Here is a 16,506-nt window from a genome sequence, read left to right as displayed (position 1 = left end):
CACGATTTTGAAAATTGTGCTCCATAAAACATGGAATTAATGGCTAGTTAGTATACATCCTAAGTACGTCAATGATTTTGCCTTATTTTCTTTATATATTAGAAAAAGAGGATGACTCCATTGGTGAGAGGGAAAGTCATTGCATTGACTCTTAGGTGATCAGTTCTGTCTGAAACTCTGGCAAAGATTCTATTAACTGAGGAAAGAACTGTTTCCTCCTACTCTTTTTATTATTGAATCGTTATTTTATGTATAGAAGTGTTTGTTTTCACGTGTCCAAGTGCATTTGTGGTGCCTGCAGAGGTCAGAAGACAATATTGGATACCCTTGTACTGGAAAAACAGGCTGTTGAGAGCCGCCATGTATCTGTCCACCTCCAGACCTTTGCAAGAGCATTGGGTGCTCTTAACCACTGAGCCATCTTTCCGGTCCCCCTACACCCCCTTACTCTTTAAACCGTCCTTGGAAGGAAGTTCCCATAGGACACTGTAACAATATGCAGGGCCGTCAGCAAATCCTGTACCTCCACCCTGGCTTCTTGTCATCGTGCAAATTGTCGTTGCTTGAATTAGATTTAATATGCCACGAAAACGTGCAGTGAGGGACATGGAGAGCAGAGACTGCGCAGTGCAGGCTTACTCTCACATGCCCCGCACAGCCATTGGCTGGAACTCCAACATCACCAGACTGTGTGAAAGAATGTCACGCATATGGAAAGACAGCGCTGCTGTTGCTGCTGCTGTCCAAATGGGAAGTGTGGGTGGGGAAAAATCATTTAGAGAGGGTGAGGGAAAAAGAGAAAATGATTCCCAAATCCCCAACAGCTGCAAATAAGAAGCTAGTAAATCTGTTACCTTGGATGAACTCCGGTTTCCTACTCACAGATGGCAGGGTCCTATTGAGACCCAAAATCCTGTCCAGGTGGAAGGCAAACACTTCACTCATGTCCAGGGGCTGCTTGAGTAGCCCACAGGGGCTAGGCCCGCAGCCAGGCACAGAGCCTAAGGTGCTCCCTTCCAACACCAGCAAGCGGGCACCACTTTTAGAAACTGCTGGGAGGATGCTCGTCACCTCGCCATCAGCCAGCAGGCGCATTCTGCGGATGTCTTCTTTGCTCAGCCATGTGGGGGCGCTCTCACTGTAAATCCTAATGTTGCTCTCTCGCGCCCTAGGCTGCCGTAAGTTTGAACCCCCAGTTCTGATGCCAGGACCACGCAACACCCTCCAGGGTCGTTCTCCAACCTTAGTCAGGGAGCCCTGATCATAGCCAGGTACTTCAGCGTCTACTGCCGGTGCAACTTCCTGCAGGATAAAGGATGGTTTAGCCAGCGCCTCCTGACCAGGGGCTAGAGATGCCAGGGCATACTTCTTCCTGCGCTTGGGTTTCACCGTGCCACGGATATTGGCAGGCTTGCTGCGCTTGGAGCGTAGGGTAATGTACACCACGTTGGGCTGCAGTGTGCTCCCATTGCCCTGCGCATCTGGAGGGGCCAGGGTACCATCCAGGGGGATCTCGGGGAAGGATACCTTGGAGATGTCGCGGCTGTGGGGTGGGCCTCTGTCAGTGTCCTGCCCATGCTGGAAGGAGGCCCTGCCAACCTGGCTCACCAGGAAACCCAGGTAGATGGCACAGGCAGTGCCCAGCAAGAGGTTCCGTCTGGTCCTGGGACGCCGGCTGCTCCAGAGTTTACACACTGGAGGGACGCAGAGGGAGCAGACAAACCAGTTTATGAGCTGCCCCGGCTTGTCTGGACAGGTCATTTCTCTGCCGCTTCCACATGCTGAACGGAGTTTAAAGTCTGCAGCTCGTTTCTGATGACATGATTCATGGCTTCCTGAATCCAGCCGTCCAGTCCGCTTCAATATCTAAGTGGTCTCCAATAGGCAGAGGTGAAAGGGAAGGGTCGCTCCTGGCGCCGGGACCTCTTGGGGCACCGGCCACAGGCCTTTTAAACCCCTGTCTGCCTTTCCCAGGAGAAAGGAAGGCTGCCTCTGTGGATGAATGGAAACAAAGTTGACTGAGTCACGATTTCAACCCATTTCAGTTCCTCTGTGAGAGGAAAGAGGAGAGTAACCCTTTCTTTCCATAAATACTACCGAGTTTGCTGTAAAAGTTTCAAACATGGAAACAAGATCGCTGTGTGAGCCTGATTTCACTTTAATGAAAACAAGCTGCTGGCTCAGGGCTAAACCACTACACCTGACTGGGAAGCGAAGCAGTAAAACGTCATCGACCTGGGCTCCCCTGCACACCCCCTTTGTGTGATTCAGAAATAATAAGACAAATAATAAACACATCTAAAAAATTGTATAAGCACCCTTATTTTTTTATATAAGATATATACTAACTGCTTGGGCAAAAACACCAAGTAGTGAGTTCACATTTAAACATATTCTCTTTAAGTGAAATGCCCCAGTTTGTCCCTATAATATGTTCTAATATCTTACATTGGTATTTAATAGTCTTTAGCGTCTGTAAAACTTGGAAAGAGGAACATTTATATTTTCTCTCTATGTGTGTCACGCACGCGCACACGCACACACACACACACACACACACACACAAATCCAAGTATTTTTATTTCTTTTCTTTCCACTAAAGAGAGAAGAATGAAAGAAAAGAATCTTCATGATTTTTTTTCTTCTTCTCTCTCTCCTCATGTTTAAAAAGAGGAAGAAACTGGTTTAAAAAGAAAAGACCTCTTTACTTACACCGCTGGCCCCACGCTCAGCTCCAGGAACAATGGAACCTCTGACCCTAAGGCACAGAACTTTGCGAGGCTGCGGCAGGGAAGGAGACCATAGCTCATGGTCTACAGGGCTCCACCTTTCAAACATCTCAGCTCAGCCCTAAAAGCTGCCGCCTCCGGACAGCGAAGCAAAACGATTTGTAAACCAGCTGCTGCAGTTTTCAGGCACGTGAGGTTCTTTTTAACGATGACTAAAAAAAAAATAAAAATTAAATTTAAATTTTGAATTCTCAAAACACAGTCCCGGAGCGGAGTCAGTTTTCATTCAAAAAACTTTCTGCCTCTTCCGACTCCTGGGAGCCCCCTAGTGTCCCACTTGCTAAGCAACACAGAAATGTCAGCCTTGGGGAAGCTGAAGGGATCTGAAGTGTTTGCTGAGGTTGGTGGAGACCCCACTCCCTGCCAAATAAATGCCTTGTCAAAGGAGGGGTGCCGCTGACCCTTGCCTGACCCTATGGAGGTGGGGACCAGACGCCGGAGGACCAGGGCCTGCGACTTACCTTCTCTCTGGACTGTTTGCCGACTAACACTTGTCTCCCACCAATTCTGGGAACAGGAGGGCAGGAGCGGAGACCAGGCTAAGAAGGGGGCCCCTGGAAGTGAGGAGGAAAAAAGAAGCCTGAGATAAGAGGGTAGATGAGAAGACATTGGGGGTGAGCAACTACACCCAGCAACAGCGCAGGAAGGCGCCTGGACTCCTTCTGATTGGAGGTCTTTTTGAAACAGGTTAGTGATTGGCCTGGGTCATTTGCATGTCCTGGCACAAAGGCAGGAGCCGACGACCTTGGGGTCTCACTGGGCTTTGCTTCCTAGCTTTTGCAGCACAGAGTCAAACAAGAAGCCACCGATGATGGGACAGGCGTGCTTTTCCCAGTTAGGGAAAAGGTTGTGATGCCAGGAAGTGAGCAGATCAGAATATGGTACTGTCTAATCCTAAAACACTGTGTTAACAATGCAAAAACAAAAAACAAACAAACAAAGAAAGCTGAGAATTTCTCCTTCTCAAACTTTTCCCCCTCTTTAGAAGTTCTGGTACCATGATAAAAAGAGATCAAACGATTCCGAAATGGACAGTAGCCTTGAGTTTCTGACAGGCTTTGGCTAAACACTGGAATCATTTCCTTTATGTTCCCAGATTCTTAAAGCACATACTCCATGGTCTAGAGACTACTTGAGAACTTTCTGAGAGGGGTCAGCGGCTGAGCTGCTTCCTATAGCTATTTTGTGCTTTCCACGTGTTCAAAAGATTACTTGGCCGAAGTCTCTACCAATGAAAGCCGTGGGCTGCCATGTAGCTTACTGATGGCACTCTTGCCTGACATGTGGGTGATCTTAAGACCTGTTTTCAACAACATAAACTATTAAATTAGAAATTTACAAGTAAACACTCGGCAGAAGCCTCTTCCAGACATCTTACAGGCAACTGTACCGGTGCCTGGGAAGCAGATAAAAGTTGTGTGTGCTGCTAAGTTGGCCTGACTCCTCCCTTACCTCAAAATAATGGTCATTACTAGAAAAGAACAATTCGTCCTCCTCCTCCTTCAGTCCCAAGGGGGGCTAGCAGCGGCTAAGGAATGTGGTTAGCACAGGATGGGCTAGGAAGGAAGCAAACATGGTGCTTCCATCTCGTTGTGGCGCATACTCACACCTGTCTAATTCTGTTTCTCATTCCACATCCAACAGCCGTACAACAGCGTTCACCCCGAGAGTTTCCTGTGTTGTTAAAGGAGACAGAGTGATGGAAGGGACCACAGGGAAGAGCTGGTGATGTTTGTCTTCATCTCCCCCTGTCCACACCTTACTGAATTTCTCAAAGAATCTTCCACTGAGGCCCGTGGTGCCGCCAAATCCTGTTGTGCCAAGATATTAGTATAGAATTTGGCACAGGCATGAGAAATTGTTTACGTGGTAAAATAAAACTAATATAACCCATGAGGTTCATTCGATATGATCAGAAATCATTCCTTCCACTGCCCGTGAAACCTGATCTGGGGCCTTGTCACTTTCTTCCAACGCCTTGAGTGAAACTCCAGGGCTCCTCTAGCTACACTGGGGGCATAGGAGGAAGGAGGTTAAAGTTTGCCAGCCATTGTCAATCCTAGATGAATCTATATATTTTTTAAAATATGTGAATCTACAACACAGTCCAAATCTTTTGATTTTATTTTAGAGTTGAATCGTGTATAACGAGTGCATTCTAGATCCATCTAACTTCTCACTGCATGCTAAGCTGGCCCTCGCTATCCCAGTGTCCAAGGGCAGCAGAAGAAGGAAGAAGATCAGAAAAGCTCCCCTCTGACACTGTAGACTCTACTGAGCAGTTCCCTGGGCATGAGGTGTATGAACCCTGCCCTCCAATGGGCATCTTGCAGTCTCTTCGGGGGTGACAATATTAATGCCTCTCTACAGGCTGTTGATGTCTCTTCACACTCTGAAATCCATCAGCCCACTGCTATGCAAGAGTTATTTTATATGTGTGTGTGTGTAGTGTGTAAATATATATTACTAAAACAAATACATATATAAATGTGTGTGTGCACATATAATAATATACAGAACCTCCCGATTGTTTGCTAAGGCAGCATGTCACACGACCAACAAACTGGCTTCCTTACCCACGCCTCATAAGGGACACAACTGAATAGTGACCAGCTGCACGCACCCTTCGTTTACCCAACTGCCCCCATGGTGATCCACACCTCATCTCAGAACATGGAAGTCCCTGCCACCTATGACTCAAGATCTCTGCTGAAACCAAGAAGAGGGATGTCGTAGGGTAGTGTGGGACTTGCGGCAAGCTGAAGTCAGAGCAGTGAAAAACCTGTTGCAATATAACTAAGGCATGTGTGATGCTCAAAGTTATGATTATTATCAGAGATACTAATAAACTCTGTGCCTGAAATATTTTCTCTCCCTAAAAGTAATATACAAGGAAGCCAAGCTTTAAAAAGAAGTAAATTAATTGAAGGCTACCTTAGCTATTAGCAAAATACTCAGGGAATCTAAACAACTGATTCTGTTTCATCAGTGGACACTGAATCTTCAATGTGCTGCCCCAGCCCTGCCAGTCGACCACACATGGGAAAGAACCAGCATCTGCACGCTGGCCCCAGGACACCCTCATCTTGGACAGAAGCACGCAAAAGTCGATCTGCACTTTGAAAGTAGGTAAAGATTCATCAAAGCTGGCTCAACACGAGTCCCTAGCAAGAAATTAGACCAGAATTTCAAATTGTCTCCCCTTGCCTCGGGCACAGTTTATACTATGGGAAAAAAAAACTAAAGGATTGTATTTGAAGGAAGGAAGGTCCCCTAGATATGCTAGATTAAATTTGGCATACTAGAAATGCTTCAGATTATAAATACCATATTAAGTACAGGAGGAAAAAACTGCAAAAATCTGGTATTTTCAGAGTTTATATGCCACTTTCTGTGATTCCAATGTGCGCAGCGTATCCGATGTGTGCATGCGTAACTGTACATACATGTTTTATGAACCCATCGAAACACTGGGTTAGGAAAGACAGCACGGGAGAGATCACAAGCCTTGCTCACCCACCCATTCTTCCTTCTGCAGCCCTAATAGCATCATGGGAGGTATAGCTGTAGGAAGACCCCGATGGGGGTGTTCTGAGACGTGATGAGACACAGCAACACGTTGTGGGTTTTTGCTGAGGAGATGTAACATGAGATCTGAGGGCTCTCTGCAGAGATGCTCAGGAACTTCTGTATGTTGTCTGCTTTGGGAGAGCATAGCAGGACAGCATCTATGGGTGCACCACATCATACTGTAGGAGACAGCAGCAGCAGCAGGGAAAGCCATGCAGCAGAGACAGCGGCGACAGCCGTGCAGCAGAGACAGCAGCAACAGCCATGCAGCAGAGGCGGCAGCGACAGCCGTGCAGCAGCAGCAGGGAAAGCCGTGCAGCAGAGTCAGCAGCGACAGCCATGCAGCAGAGACAGCAGCGACAGCCATGCAGCAGAGGCGGCAGCGACAGCCGTGCAGCAGCAGCAGGGAAAGCCGTGCAGCAGAGACAGCAGCGACAGCCATGCAGCAGAGACGGCGGTAACAGCCATGCAGCAGAGGCGGCAGCGACAGCCATGCAGCAGAGACAGCAGTGACAGCCATGCAGCAGAGGCAGCAGCGACAGCCATGCAGCAGAGACAGCAGTGACAGCCATGCAGCAGAGGCAGCAGCGACAGCCATGCAGCAGAGACAGCAGCGACAGCCATGCAGCAGAGACAGCAGCGACAGCCATGCAGCAGAGACAGCGGTGACAGCCATGCAGCAGAGACGGCAGTGACAGCCGTGCAGCAGAGACGGCAGTGACAGCCGTGCAGCAGAGACAGCAGCGACAGCCATGCAGCAGAGACAGCGGTGACAGCCATGCAGCAGAGACAGCGGTGACAGCCATGCAGCAGAGACGGCAGCGACAGCCGTGCAGCAGAGGCAGCGGTGACAGCCATGCAGCAGAGACAGCAGCAGCAGCAGGGAAAGCCGTGCAGCAGAGACAGCGGCGACAGCGGTGACTTCCCCTTAAGCAGCCGCACGGACAGAACACATGCATGGGGAAGGCTTATGTGTAGTAACCAGAACAGACAGGGCTATAAGCGTATGCGTAACAAGATTTGACACTCCTGGGACACAAGAGCTTTATTGAGAGGTTCCACTGGATTCACCCCATGCAGGGGAATGGCAGTCTGCAATTCAAGTCATCCCTGCTCAGGAGTGCTTAGTAATTTGTACTGCCACCAAAACAGATAAACCTACAAGCTTTTTATGAGAAGTCTGGTGCGTGTCCTAAAATAAAACAGGAATGTGTAGGGAAGGTACAGAAAAAGAGTGTCTTCAGAAGAATGAGCAGGCTTTTCCCAGCTGCAGCCCAACCCTCGTTGTCCGTACACAGGGAAAAACGCATTGGCTTCCAGTCCTTTGAAGGACGGAGCCATCCTTGGCCGCAGTGATCACCAGCTTAGAGGCAATTCCTCCTTCCACGTTCATGCTAATTGCTCACAATGCAGAGGTAGGCAATATCATTTATGATTGCCAATTTGCATCTCATTAGGTTAGGTTGAAGAATCTGTAAACAAAGATGCTTGCTCCAGCTAGGTGCTTTGGGACAATTCTACTCAGTTTCCTCAGCTGAAAAACTAGGCTGGTTTTATCCAGCTCACGGGGGCGGTTCTAAAACTAGATAACACTTTACATGGAAATCACAGTGTTTGGCAGGCTGCTGGAGCTCGTTCGTTTATTCCCCTTTTCTCACAATGGCTAAACTCTAGACGGACTGTCAGAAGCCAGTCATAGCCACGGCCCGTGATCAGCACACAATTTCAGGTTCATGACACGGGTGTCATGTGACATATTAGAATTTGCTTCACTGTTCTGTCTTCTAATCAAGAGTATATTCTCTATGCTGCTTTGGATTCAAATCATGGGTAATTTTCACCTTTTAGAATTAGAAGTAGTCGGTGGTAATCTGCATGAAGCTATAGTTAGCACCTTGGAAACGTAATTGAAATCAGGGATCTTTGTCACAAAAAGACACTAAATGGGAAAGCAGAAATTGAAGCATTTCTTCCAAATAATTTGGGGCTTTTAAGCTAAATGGGACACACTTCTACTAAGCCAGAACTGGAACTGGGGAGATGGCTTGTTAGTAAGGGGCTTGCTGGGTGAGCATGAAGACCCAAACTCAGATCCCCCAAAAGCCAGGTGCTGTTGCACATGCCTAGAATCCCAGCACTGTAGGGGCAGAGACAGGAGGATGCCTGAAATCCCACCAAGCACTGTAGGGGCAGAGACAGGAGGATGCCTGGAATCCCACCCAGCACTGTAGGGGCAGAGACAGGAGGATGCCTGGAATCCCACCCAGCACTGTAGGGGCGGAGACAGGAGAATGCCTGGAATCCCACCCAGCACTGTAGGGGCAGAGACAGGAGAATGCCTGGAATCCCACCCAGCACTGTAGGGGCAGAGACAGGAGGATGCCTGGAATCCCACCCAGCACTATAGGGGCAGAGACAGGAGGATGCCTGGAATCCCAGCACTGTAGGGGCAGAGACAGGAGGATCCCTGAAAGTCTTTTCCTGCTCCTTGTAGCAAATCAGTGTGTTTCAAGTGCAGGGAGAAGCCACCTCTCAAAAACTAAAGTAGAAAACTGACTTTAGAAGGTACCTGATGTCAAGCTCTGGCCTCCACATGTATATGAACACTCATAAATGTGTACCCTACACACATGTACACACATGCACACACACACACATGTACACACACACATACACAGTTACCAGTACAATGATGATTGATGACAATAAAAGTAAAATATTATCAATACTAATTTTACTATTATTAATAAAAGTTCCTATCTTATAGGGTTAGTGTGAGGAGTAAGTGAATCAGTACATGAAGCACCTTGATGTAACGACAAACAAACTAAATCTACTAAAAATAACTTTAAAATTATAAACCTCTGCAGGCAATGACGATCAAATATCTAGTAACACTGAGCACCTGAAGTCCTGTCCAAGGGACTCACATGGAGAAGACCTAACCTCAGAATTATCATAAGGGCATTTTCCAAATTATGGTGAAGAGAATCCAGGAAGCAAACAACCATCTCGTTGATCTCAGGAGAGAGTCAAGCGAGGGAGCTGTGCTGATCAGCTGTCTGCCAACTTGACCCATCTTGGAAGCGGGGATCTCAGCTGAGAAATGCTTCCATCACTGGCCTGCTGGGAAGTCTATGGAGCATTTTCTTGATTGAACATGGATGTGGAAGGGCCCAACCCACAGTGCCTGGTGGCCCCTCTGGGAAGGTGCTTCTGATTGCATAAGAAGGCTGGGCAAGCCATGGAGATCCAGCCTGCCAGTCTGTAAACATCGTTCCTTGTGGTCTGTGCTTCATTCCGGTCCCTGTGTTGAATGTTTGCCTTTGTTTCTCTTCGTGGTGGACTGGAGGCTGTCAGATGAAACAAACTCTTCCCTCCCTGGCTTGTTTTTGGTCATGGAGCTTTGCCACAGCAGCAAAGAAGCAGACTACAACAGCTGTTTATGAAGCTTTGGTCTGAGAAGCAAACTACTTGAGAGAATGAGACCTGAGATGAACCTAAGAGTTTACCTGCATATCAGCCTCCACCATCCCTTTACACTCTAATCTTCCCATGTGCCAGGCAAGCGTCACAGGACCACAGACCACAGCAGACAGAAGAATCCAATGTAGGGATTTCAGCAGATGAGCAATACCATGAAACTGAGGCTGAAATTCCAAGTGGAAGGGACTTGTTACAGCCAGACACCGGTTAAAGAGAAACACCTTAAAGTTAATGAGCATTCCCTAGAGATGTTAACGTTGAAATAAGTGTGGCATAACAAAGGTTAAGACGATGCCTTGGTTGGGTGAAGTCATCCAGTGAAATGCTTCAAGGAACAAGACATTTTAATGGGCAAACCCATGTAGCCTTTGTGCCTTACTGCTCCTAATCTGAAGACTGGTTGAAATGTTAAAACCTACTGAAAACAAATGTCTATCCAAAATGAACTGAAGGAGAGATCCAGATACTAGACAGGCCCCACAAGTGGCTCTTCCTGGTGGCCAGGCAAGTATAGAATAGTGCCAGTGGCTCACTCTCAACAGAGCCTCCACCCAGACACACCACTAGGCCCTAGACAGACTGACCTCTAACCCAAGATGGCTACTCAAAAGTGCAACTGAGGAGCATTTGAATCCAAGCCTCTATAAATGGGGTGTGTGTATGGGTGCATGCATGCATTGTATGCAAAGTGTGTGTGTGTGTGTGTGTGTGTGTGTGTGTGTGTGTGTGTGTGTGTATGAGAGAGAGAGAGACAGAGAGAGAGAGAGAGAGAGAGAGAGAGAGAGAGAGAGAGAGAGAGAGAGAGAGAGAGAGGCTGGCTAGCTGTATGTCCATTTATCCATCTTTCCACAAAACACCTGGCCCATTTTGCCAGGATGAGCAGTTCTGGAGAATTGGGCAATCAGGAGCTGAGCCAACATCAAAGATGAACCTGAATTCTCTGTTCATATGGAGGAAGTTATTCGATGTCAGGAAGTTACTTGCCAGTGGAATGATTTGTTTGTTTAGTTTCAAGCAACAGAAAACAGGAAATCTCTACCCAAGCTGCTACAGAAATAATTTTGCTCGTGGTAGCAAAAGGTTACCCAGAAGCTTCCAAGTAGCTCAACTCACCTCATGTTTCTCTGTTAGTTTGTTTGCTTATTTAGATTTTTTTATTTTATGTGTATAAGTATTTTGTCAGTATTGTGTGTATGTGTACCATGATCATGCCTGGTGCCAACAGATTCTAGAAGAGGGTGTCAAACGCCCTAGAACTGGAGCTACAGACAGTTGTAAGGCACCATGTGGGTGCTGGGAGTTGAGCCCAAGTCCTGGGGAGGAGCAGCCAGTGCTCACAACTCCTGAGCCATCTTTCCAGTCCATCTCTGTAATTCTCTTGGCATTTTCCTTGCCTGAGAGCTGTTTCCCTTCTCAGACTTCCTTTCCCCTTAATCACAAAGTAGCTGCCAGGAGTGACAGATATTAAATGCATCCTTTTGATGTTCAGAAAAAATGAAGATTATGAAAACATTCTCCAAGCACCAAACAAGATCTCGGAGCTTCAAGCAGAAGTCAGTCTCATAGATAAGTGTACCTGGGAGCCTTCCACCTTAGCTCAACGGCCTTAACTAAACTAATAAAATGCTATAAATTGTTTTGAGTTGTCCCTGGAGCTGGGCATGGTCAGACCCAGTGGAAACGTTTAGAATAGCTACTGGATAGAGAGCAAGACATCTGTAAAAATTATGGTAACTTTCCTCGTCTATTGACCCCATAAAACTATATGAGCCCAGGATCAAGCCACTGCTGACTCAAGGCTCGGATCTACTTAGCAGTTTCCTGAATAAGTGATCCAATAAAAGAATGATCGATTCTCCTTCAAGCACACCCATCACCACTGTCTCTGTTCACCTTGGAGCACATGAGAGTGGCGATGAGATCTGCCCAGCATCTCATTGTTCAGCCCCACATTGCAGGGATTTAATTTTATCTATTATTTCCTGCATCTTTCGTTTCAACACATTACTGATTATTTTTAGGGCTGCCATTAACACAGACTTCAATTGCTGTCCTGTTTTCCCCCTAGGCAGTGAAGCAGTTGCCATGGAAACAGAATCCGGTGCCTCTGTCTGGAGCCTCACATCAATGCAACTTGATGAGAGGAAGGAAGGCGCTCCATCCTACCTGTATTTTATGTCTCAAGGTCTATTAACCAGAAAAGATGCAAGTCATAAGGGGGGGAGACATATCTGATGATGCATAGGGTGACACCTTGTCCAAGAAGATGCATCAACGCTCTCTTCTGGAATTAATGCTTTGGTTTGAGATTCAGAACGATTTTTAATGCTTGAATTAACTAAAGATGCAAAGTCACGAGGTAGAGGCCACGGAATAATTGGAGGAAGGTGACTTTTAACTGGTGTTTCTTAACACCAGAGTAGAAGCCATCCTAAGAGAGCTAGGCCTTTTGTTCCGGGTTAGTCTTTCCCCACAACTCCACACTGCAAAACACCGGGATCTGAAAGCTCCTCCAGATAGACTAAGAAGAGAGGAGGGAGTCCTAAGCAACCAAGGAGGAGGCGGCTCCCACCAGTTCAAGGATGCTCTGGTTAGAGCTGCACACCCTTAGTACTTGTTGAGAGGGCACTGCTGTGTGGCGAGCTATGGGGACAATGGTAGCAGCTACGTGTTCCAAAAAATGACCCAGCACCAAATGCTGATTGGTCTTATTGGCAACAATACAGAACCGATTCATAGGAGGTCTTACTACAGACCGGGCCCCGAGTCTAAGCTAAAATCTGTTATCCTGGACAATTCAATTTGACCTCGTTAGCATTGAAGACATATCTGTATTACGGTCATAACAAGAAAAGCTCCTCAAGTCACCAGAAAAGGGGTATTGAATCCCGAAACAGGGCAGGGGGCAAAGAGCTAAAGATTGAAGCAAAGCCAGGCCCATGTAGGGCTGGAACGGGGCCAGTAAACAGGAAGGTGCAGTGAGCTGCAGAAGACAGCCAGACTCCCACTGATGGTTTTTCTGTCAGTATGCTTCTCTTAGTGCGACATTTTAAACCAAGCAAGCCAAATAACTTTTATATTGCTTCTTTAAATTATTATCTGCTTGTTTGGTTTGCAATCCTGGCCTTATCAAAGGGGAGAGAGAAAGAATTCCAGTCGTTGTGGTTCACATCCATAATCCCAGCACTTTGGAGACTGGGGATTGTTGTGATTTTAAAGTCAGCTGTGCTGAGATTTTGTTTGTGCTTCAGCAAATAAAGCTAGCCTGAAGATCAGAGTGTGGGGCTAAACCACTAGTTAGCCATAGAGGCCAGATAGTAGAAGCACACACCTTTAATCCCAGAGATAGAGGCAGGTGGATCTCTGTGAGTTCAAGGCCAACCGGGCTACTTGATATTCAAATCTGTCTAAAAGAGAAACAGAGCCGCCAAGCGGTGGTGGCTCACACCTTTAATCCCAGCACTAGGGAGATGGAGACGGGAAATGACCTGTCAGAGAGAATATTAGGCGGTTGGAGACAGGATCTCAGGATTCAGACTGAGGACTTATAGAGACAGGTTCTTGTCCACTTTGGTTTGAGCATTCAGAGAGGTAAGAACTCTCTGACTGGCTGCTCTGCTTCTCTGATCTTTCAGCTTTCACCCCTAATATCTGACTCTAGGTTTTCATTTCATAAGGCTAATTAGGATTGTGTTATAGTCAGCCTAGACTATGTAGTGAGTTCTAGGCCAACTAAACTGTCTCAATGCTTCCCATCACCACCCCACTCCACCCCACCAACCTCTCTGTGTCCTAGCCACATCCGTCAATTCTCAAGTCATCCTTTACTAGGAGAAAATCAGGTCACTGTTACTAGACTGAGTCATCTCCGCATCTCACCAAGTTTGGAAATAGTGTTTCTGTCCAAACATGCCCAGGCTTCCTAACATAGATTACTGCTACAAAGCCAGACCACAGAGCAAATTTCTTGAACTCAGGGACACTCAAGGCTGTCAGGCTTGCCTACAGAGCCCTTGTTGGAGCGTTTGCTAGAGTTACTCACCCTAGGCCCATGTCCAAGTGGTTAAGAGCTCATATCAGTCTTCCTTATTGTAATTTGGGGGATAAAATGTCTAAACTGCTCATCCTCTCCCTGGCTTCTAGTTGTTCCGTACTTCCTACACCATCCCTCCCCAGCCCCAGGGTTTTCCCCAAGCCTTGCCTTCTCTCCTGCATTCTTGATATTATAATCCTCTGCCTTGCCCTAGAATAACCACACTAGAATTCCTTTGGGGCACATCATTGAAAATAGCATCACAGTGCTGGACAGTGGCACACACCTTTAATCCCAGCACTCTGTAGGTAGGGGAGGGTAGATCTCCATGAGTTGGAGGCTAGGCTGGTCTACAAGAGCAAGTTCCAAGACAGGCTCCAAAGCTACACAGAGAAAACCTGTCTTGAAAAACTTCCCCCCAAAAAAGGAAGGCAGGAATGGAAAGAAGGAAGGAAGGAAGGAAGGAAGGAAGGAAGGAAGGAAGGAAGGAAGGAAGGAAGAAAATAGCACCATAGTAAGGCTCATGAAGGCACAGACAGAAGGGTCATGATGAGTTAGATGCCATCCAGAATACACAGCAACACTGTATCTTGAAAAATTGATCTTAAAAACAAACTAAAACAGGCCAGGTGTAGTGGCGCATACCTTTAATCTCTTTAAGTGCTCAGGAGGCAAAGGGAGGAGGATCTCTTGTGATTTTGATGCTAACCTGATCGACAAGGCGAGTTCCAGGACAGCTATAACAGAGAGAAACAAAAATTAAAAAAAAAAAAAGAAATAAAAAACTATAGAAAAAGGCAATAGTGAAAGCTGGAAAGGAACCCTGTGCCAGGAAAATAATGCAGACCTGTTATTCTTTTTTAAAAAAATGCTGCAAGATCCCCACGGCAATAGGCAGCAGAAATGCTGTAGGTCCCAAATGGTGGCAGCGGGCCATGTGGTGGCAGACAGCAGGGCCCTGGGAGCAGCCAGTCCCAGGCAGAGATGGCTGCTGGTCTCAGAACAGTGGTGGCGGGCCATGTGGCAGCAGGCAGTGGGCCCCAGGCAGACAGCTGCTGGTCCCCGAGCAATGGCTGGTTCCAGGCCCGGAGATACATGGCGGGCGGGCAGAAGACAGAAACATGGATAGACACGACATGCAGGGTGAGGTTGAATGTTTATTCAGGGGGTTATGGAGGAGGAAGGGTGAAGGGGGAGACAGAGAGAGAGGGAGGGAGAGAGAGAGAGAGGGAGAGAGAGAGAGAGAGAGAAGAGGAGAAAGAGACAGAGAAGGGGGGAAGCAGAGAAGGGGAGAGAGGCAGAAGCTGAAGCTGCCTCTCCGAGAGGAAGATGGAAAAGAGAGCGAGCTCAGGCCAGAAGCTGAAGATCAGCCTGCCTCAGCGGATCGGGAAGGGAGTGGGCGTGGCTTGTCTCTTAAAGGGACCAAAACCATAACATTCCCAGGTCTTCCTTATAATAAAAAGCACGCAAGTCAAGGAAGCAGAAAAGGAAGGGCCCAAGATGGCGGCGGGCAGGTCAGAGGTAATGGGAGTGGGCGTGGCTTGTCCCTTAAAGGGACAGGAAAGCACAATAAGACCAACATGATAAGAGCTTGTCTCAGGGAGGTCATTGCCGAATTGGTAAACATAAGGTCATATTGATATGCATAGCTCGAAAGTCAGCTGGAAAAGATGAGATCAGGCCAAATGTAAAGAGCTTAGTCTAAACAATTCCTTCAACAAGTGCATGATATTTCAGAGAGCTGGCACTGTGCCAAACATGAATCCAGTAGTAATTCCCTCACTCCTGCATTGTAGGTCAACTTCACAAATGACGAAGTCAATGCATAGGTCGTGTTAATGACTTGGGCAAAGTCCCTTGCTGTGGCCATTGGCTGAGAAGGTGCAGAAATTGTCAGGCTCGCTCTCTCTCTCTCTCTCTCTCTCCTCTCCTCTCTCTCTCTCTCTCTCTCTCTCTCTCTCTCTCTCTCTCTCTCTTCTTTCTCTCTGTTTACACAGAAATGGATGAGTTTGGGAAAAGTGTTAGGAGCCTAATTTTAGACTTTTTAAAGTCTGGAGACTAGGAATTACCCACCATGGCGGTTCACCCCTGCTATTAGCCAGTATTAGTCCACAGAGACACCATGCAGGGATGATACCAAGCTGGCATTTAGGAGCCCGTAACTTAGTTCTCCACCAGAACTAGGATTACATGGGGAAAAAAATGTGCCACTTGCCAAGTCTTTTCCGACTTCTGTGGTGTAAATACCTATACCACTTCCAAATTCAAAGCACCAATGTGCATTTGTTCAGTGTGGGGATTGCTGCATGCTCTCTGCCCATGCTGCGCTGTGCTGCTGACTCAGGCATTGAATAACTGCAGAGTGCCAGCAATACCCAGCAATGGAAACTCAAGGCTGCCAAGTGGGAAGGAGAATTTATGGTTGTCGATGTGGCCAAAGTAGTTATAAAAATAATTTAGGCTTGGGTTGGAGATTGCTTTACAGATGATAAACAGATTAAAACGAAGGATGTGAGCTAACAGGAGCTGTCTAGCTGCTGATTCTAGGCGCTGACAGGGGTGGAGCTGGAAACAACTGTGTCATACACCTCAAGAATTCAAAGACAGGCCAGCCCATCAGAAGAAGCC

General features: G+C 47.2%; 1 protein-coding gene across 2 annotated transcripts in view; it reads right to left on the bottom strand.

Annotated features, from left to right (window-relative positions):
- Gask1b (golgi associated kinase 1B) overlaps positions 1-3,383 on the bottom strand; it is a 41,609-nt gene extending 38,226 nt beyond the window's left edge. Inside the window, exons 1-2 of one of the 2 annotated variants that reach the window (XM_075950660.1) lie at positions 3,251-3,383; positions 855-1,992 (exon numbers count right to left, since the gene is read on the bottom strand). In XM_075950660.1, the coding sequence (XP_075806775.1) occupies positions 855-1,761 (907 nt within the window). In that variant the 5' untranslated portion in view covers positions 1,762-1,992; positions 3,251-3,383. Of the gene's footprint in view, positions 1-854; positions 1,993-2,712; positions 2,944-3,250 lie in introns of those variants that run through there. The other variant, XM_075950659.1, reaches the window with a different exon arrangement.
- Between the last annotated feature and the right edge of the window lie 13,123 nt (positions 3,384-16,506).

Source organism: Microtus pennsylvanicus, chromosome 16 (assembly GCF_037038515.1).
Source record: "Microtus pennsylvanicus isolate mMicPen1 chromosome 16, mMicPen1.hap1, whole genome shotgun sequence".
In the NCBI taxonomy this organism is placed as follows: Eukaryota; Metazoa; Chordata; class Mammalia; order Rodentia; family Cricetidae; genus Microtus; species Microtus pennsylvanicus.
The sequence above is the reverse complement of the archived record's forward strand: the minus strand, read 5'-3'. Positions and strand labels throughout refer to the sequence as shown.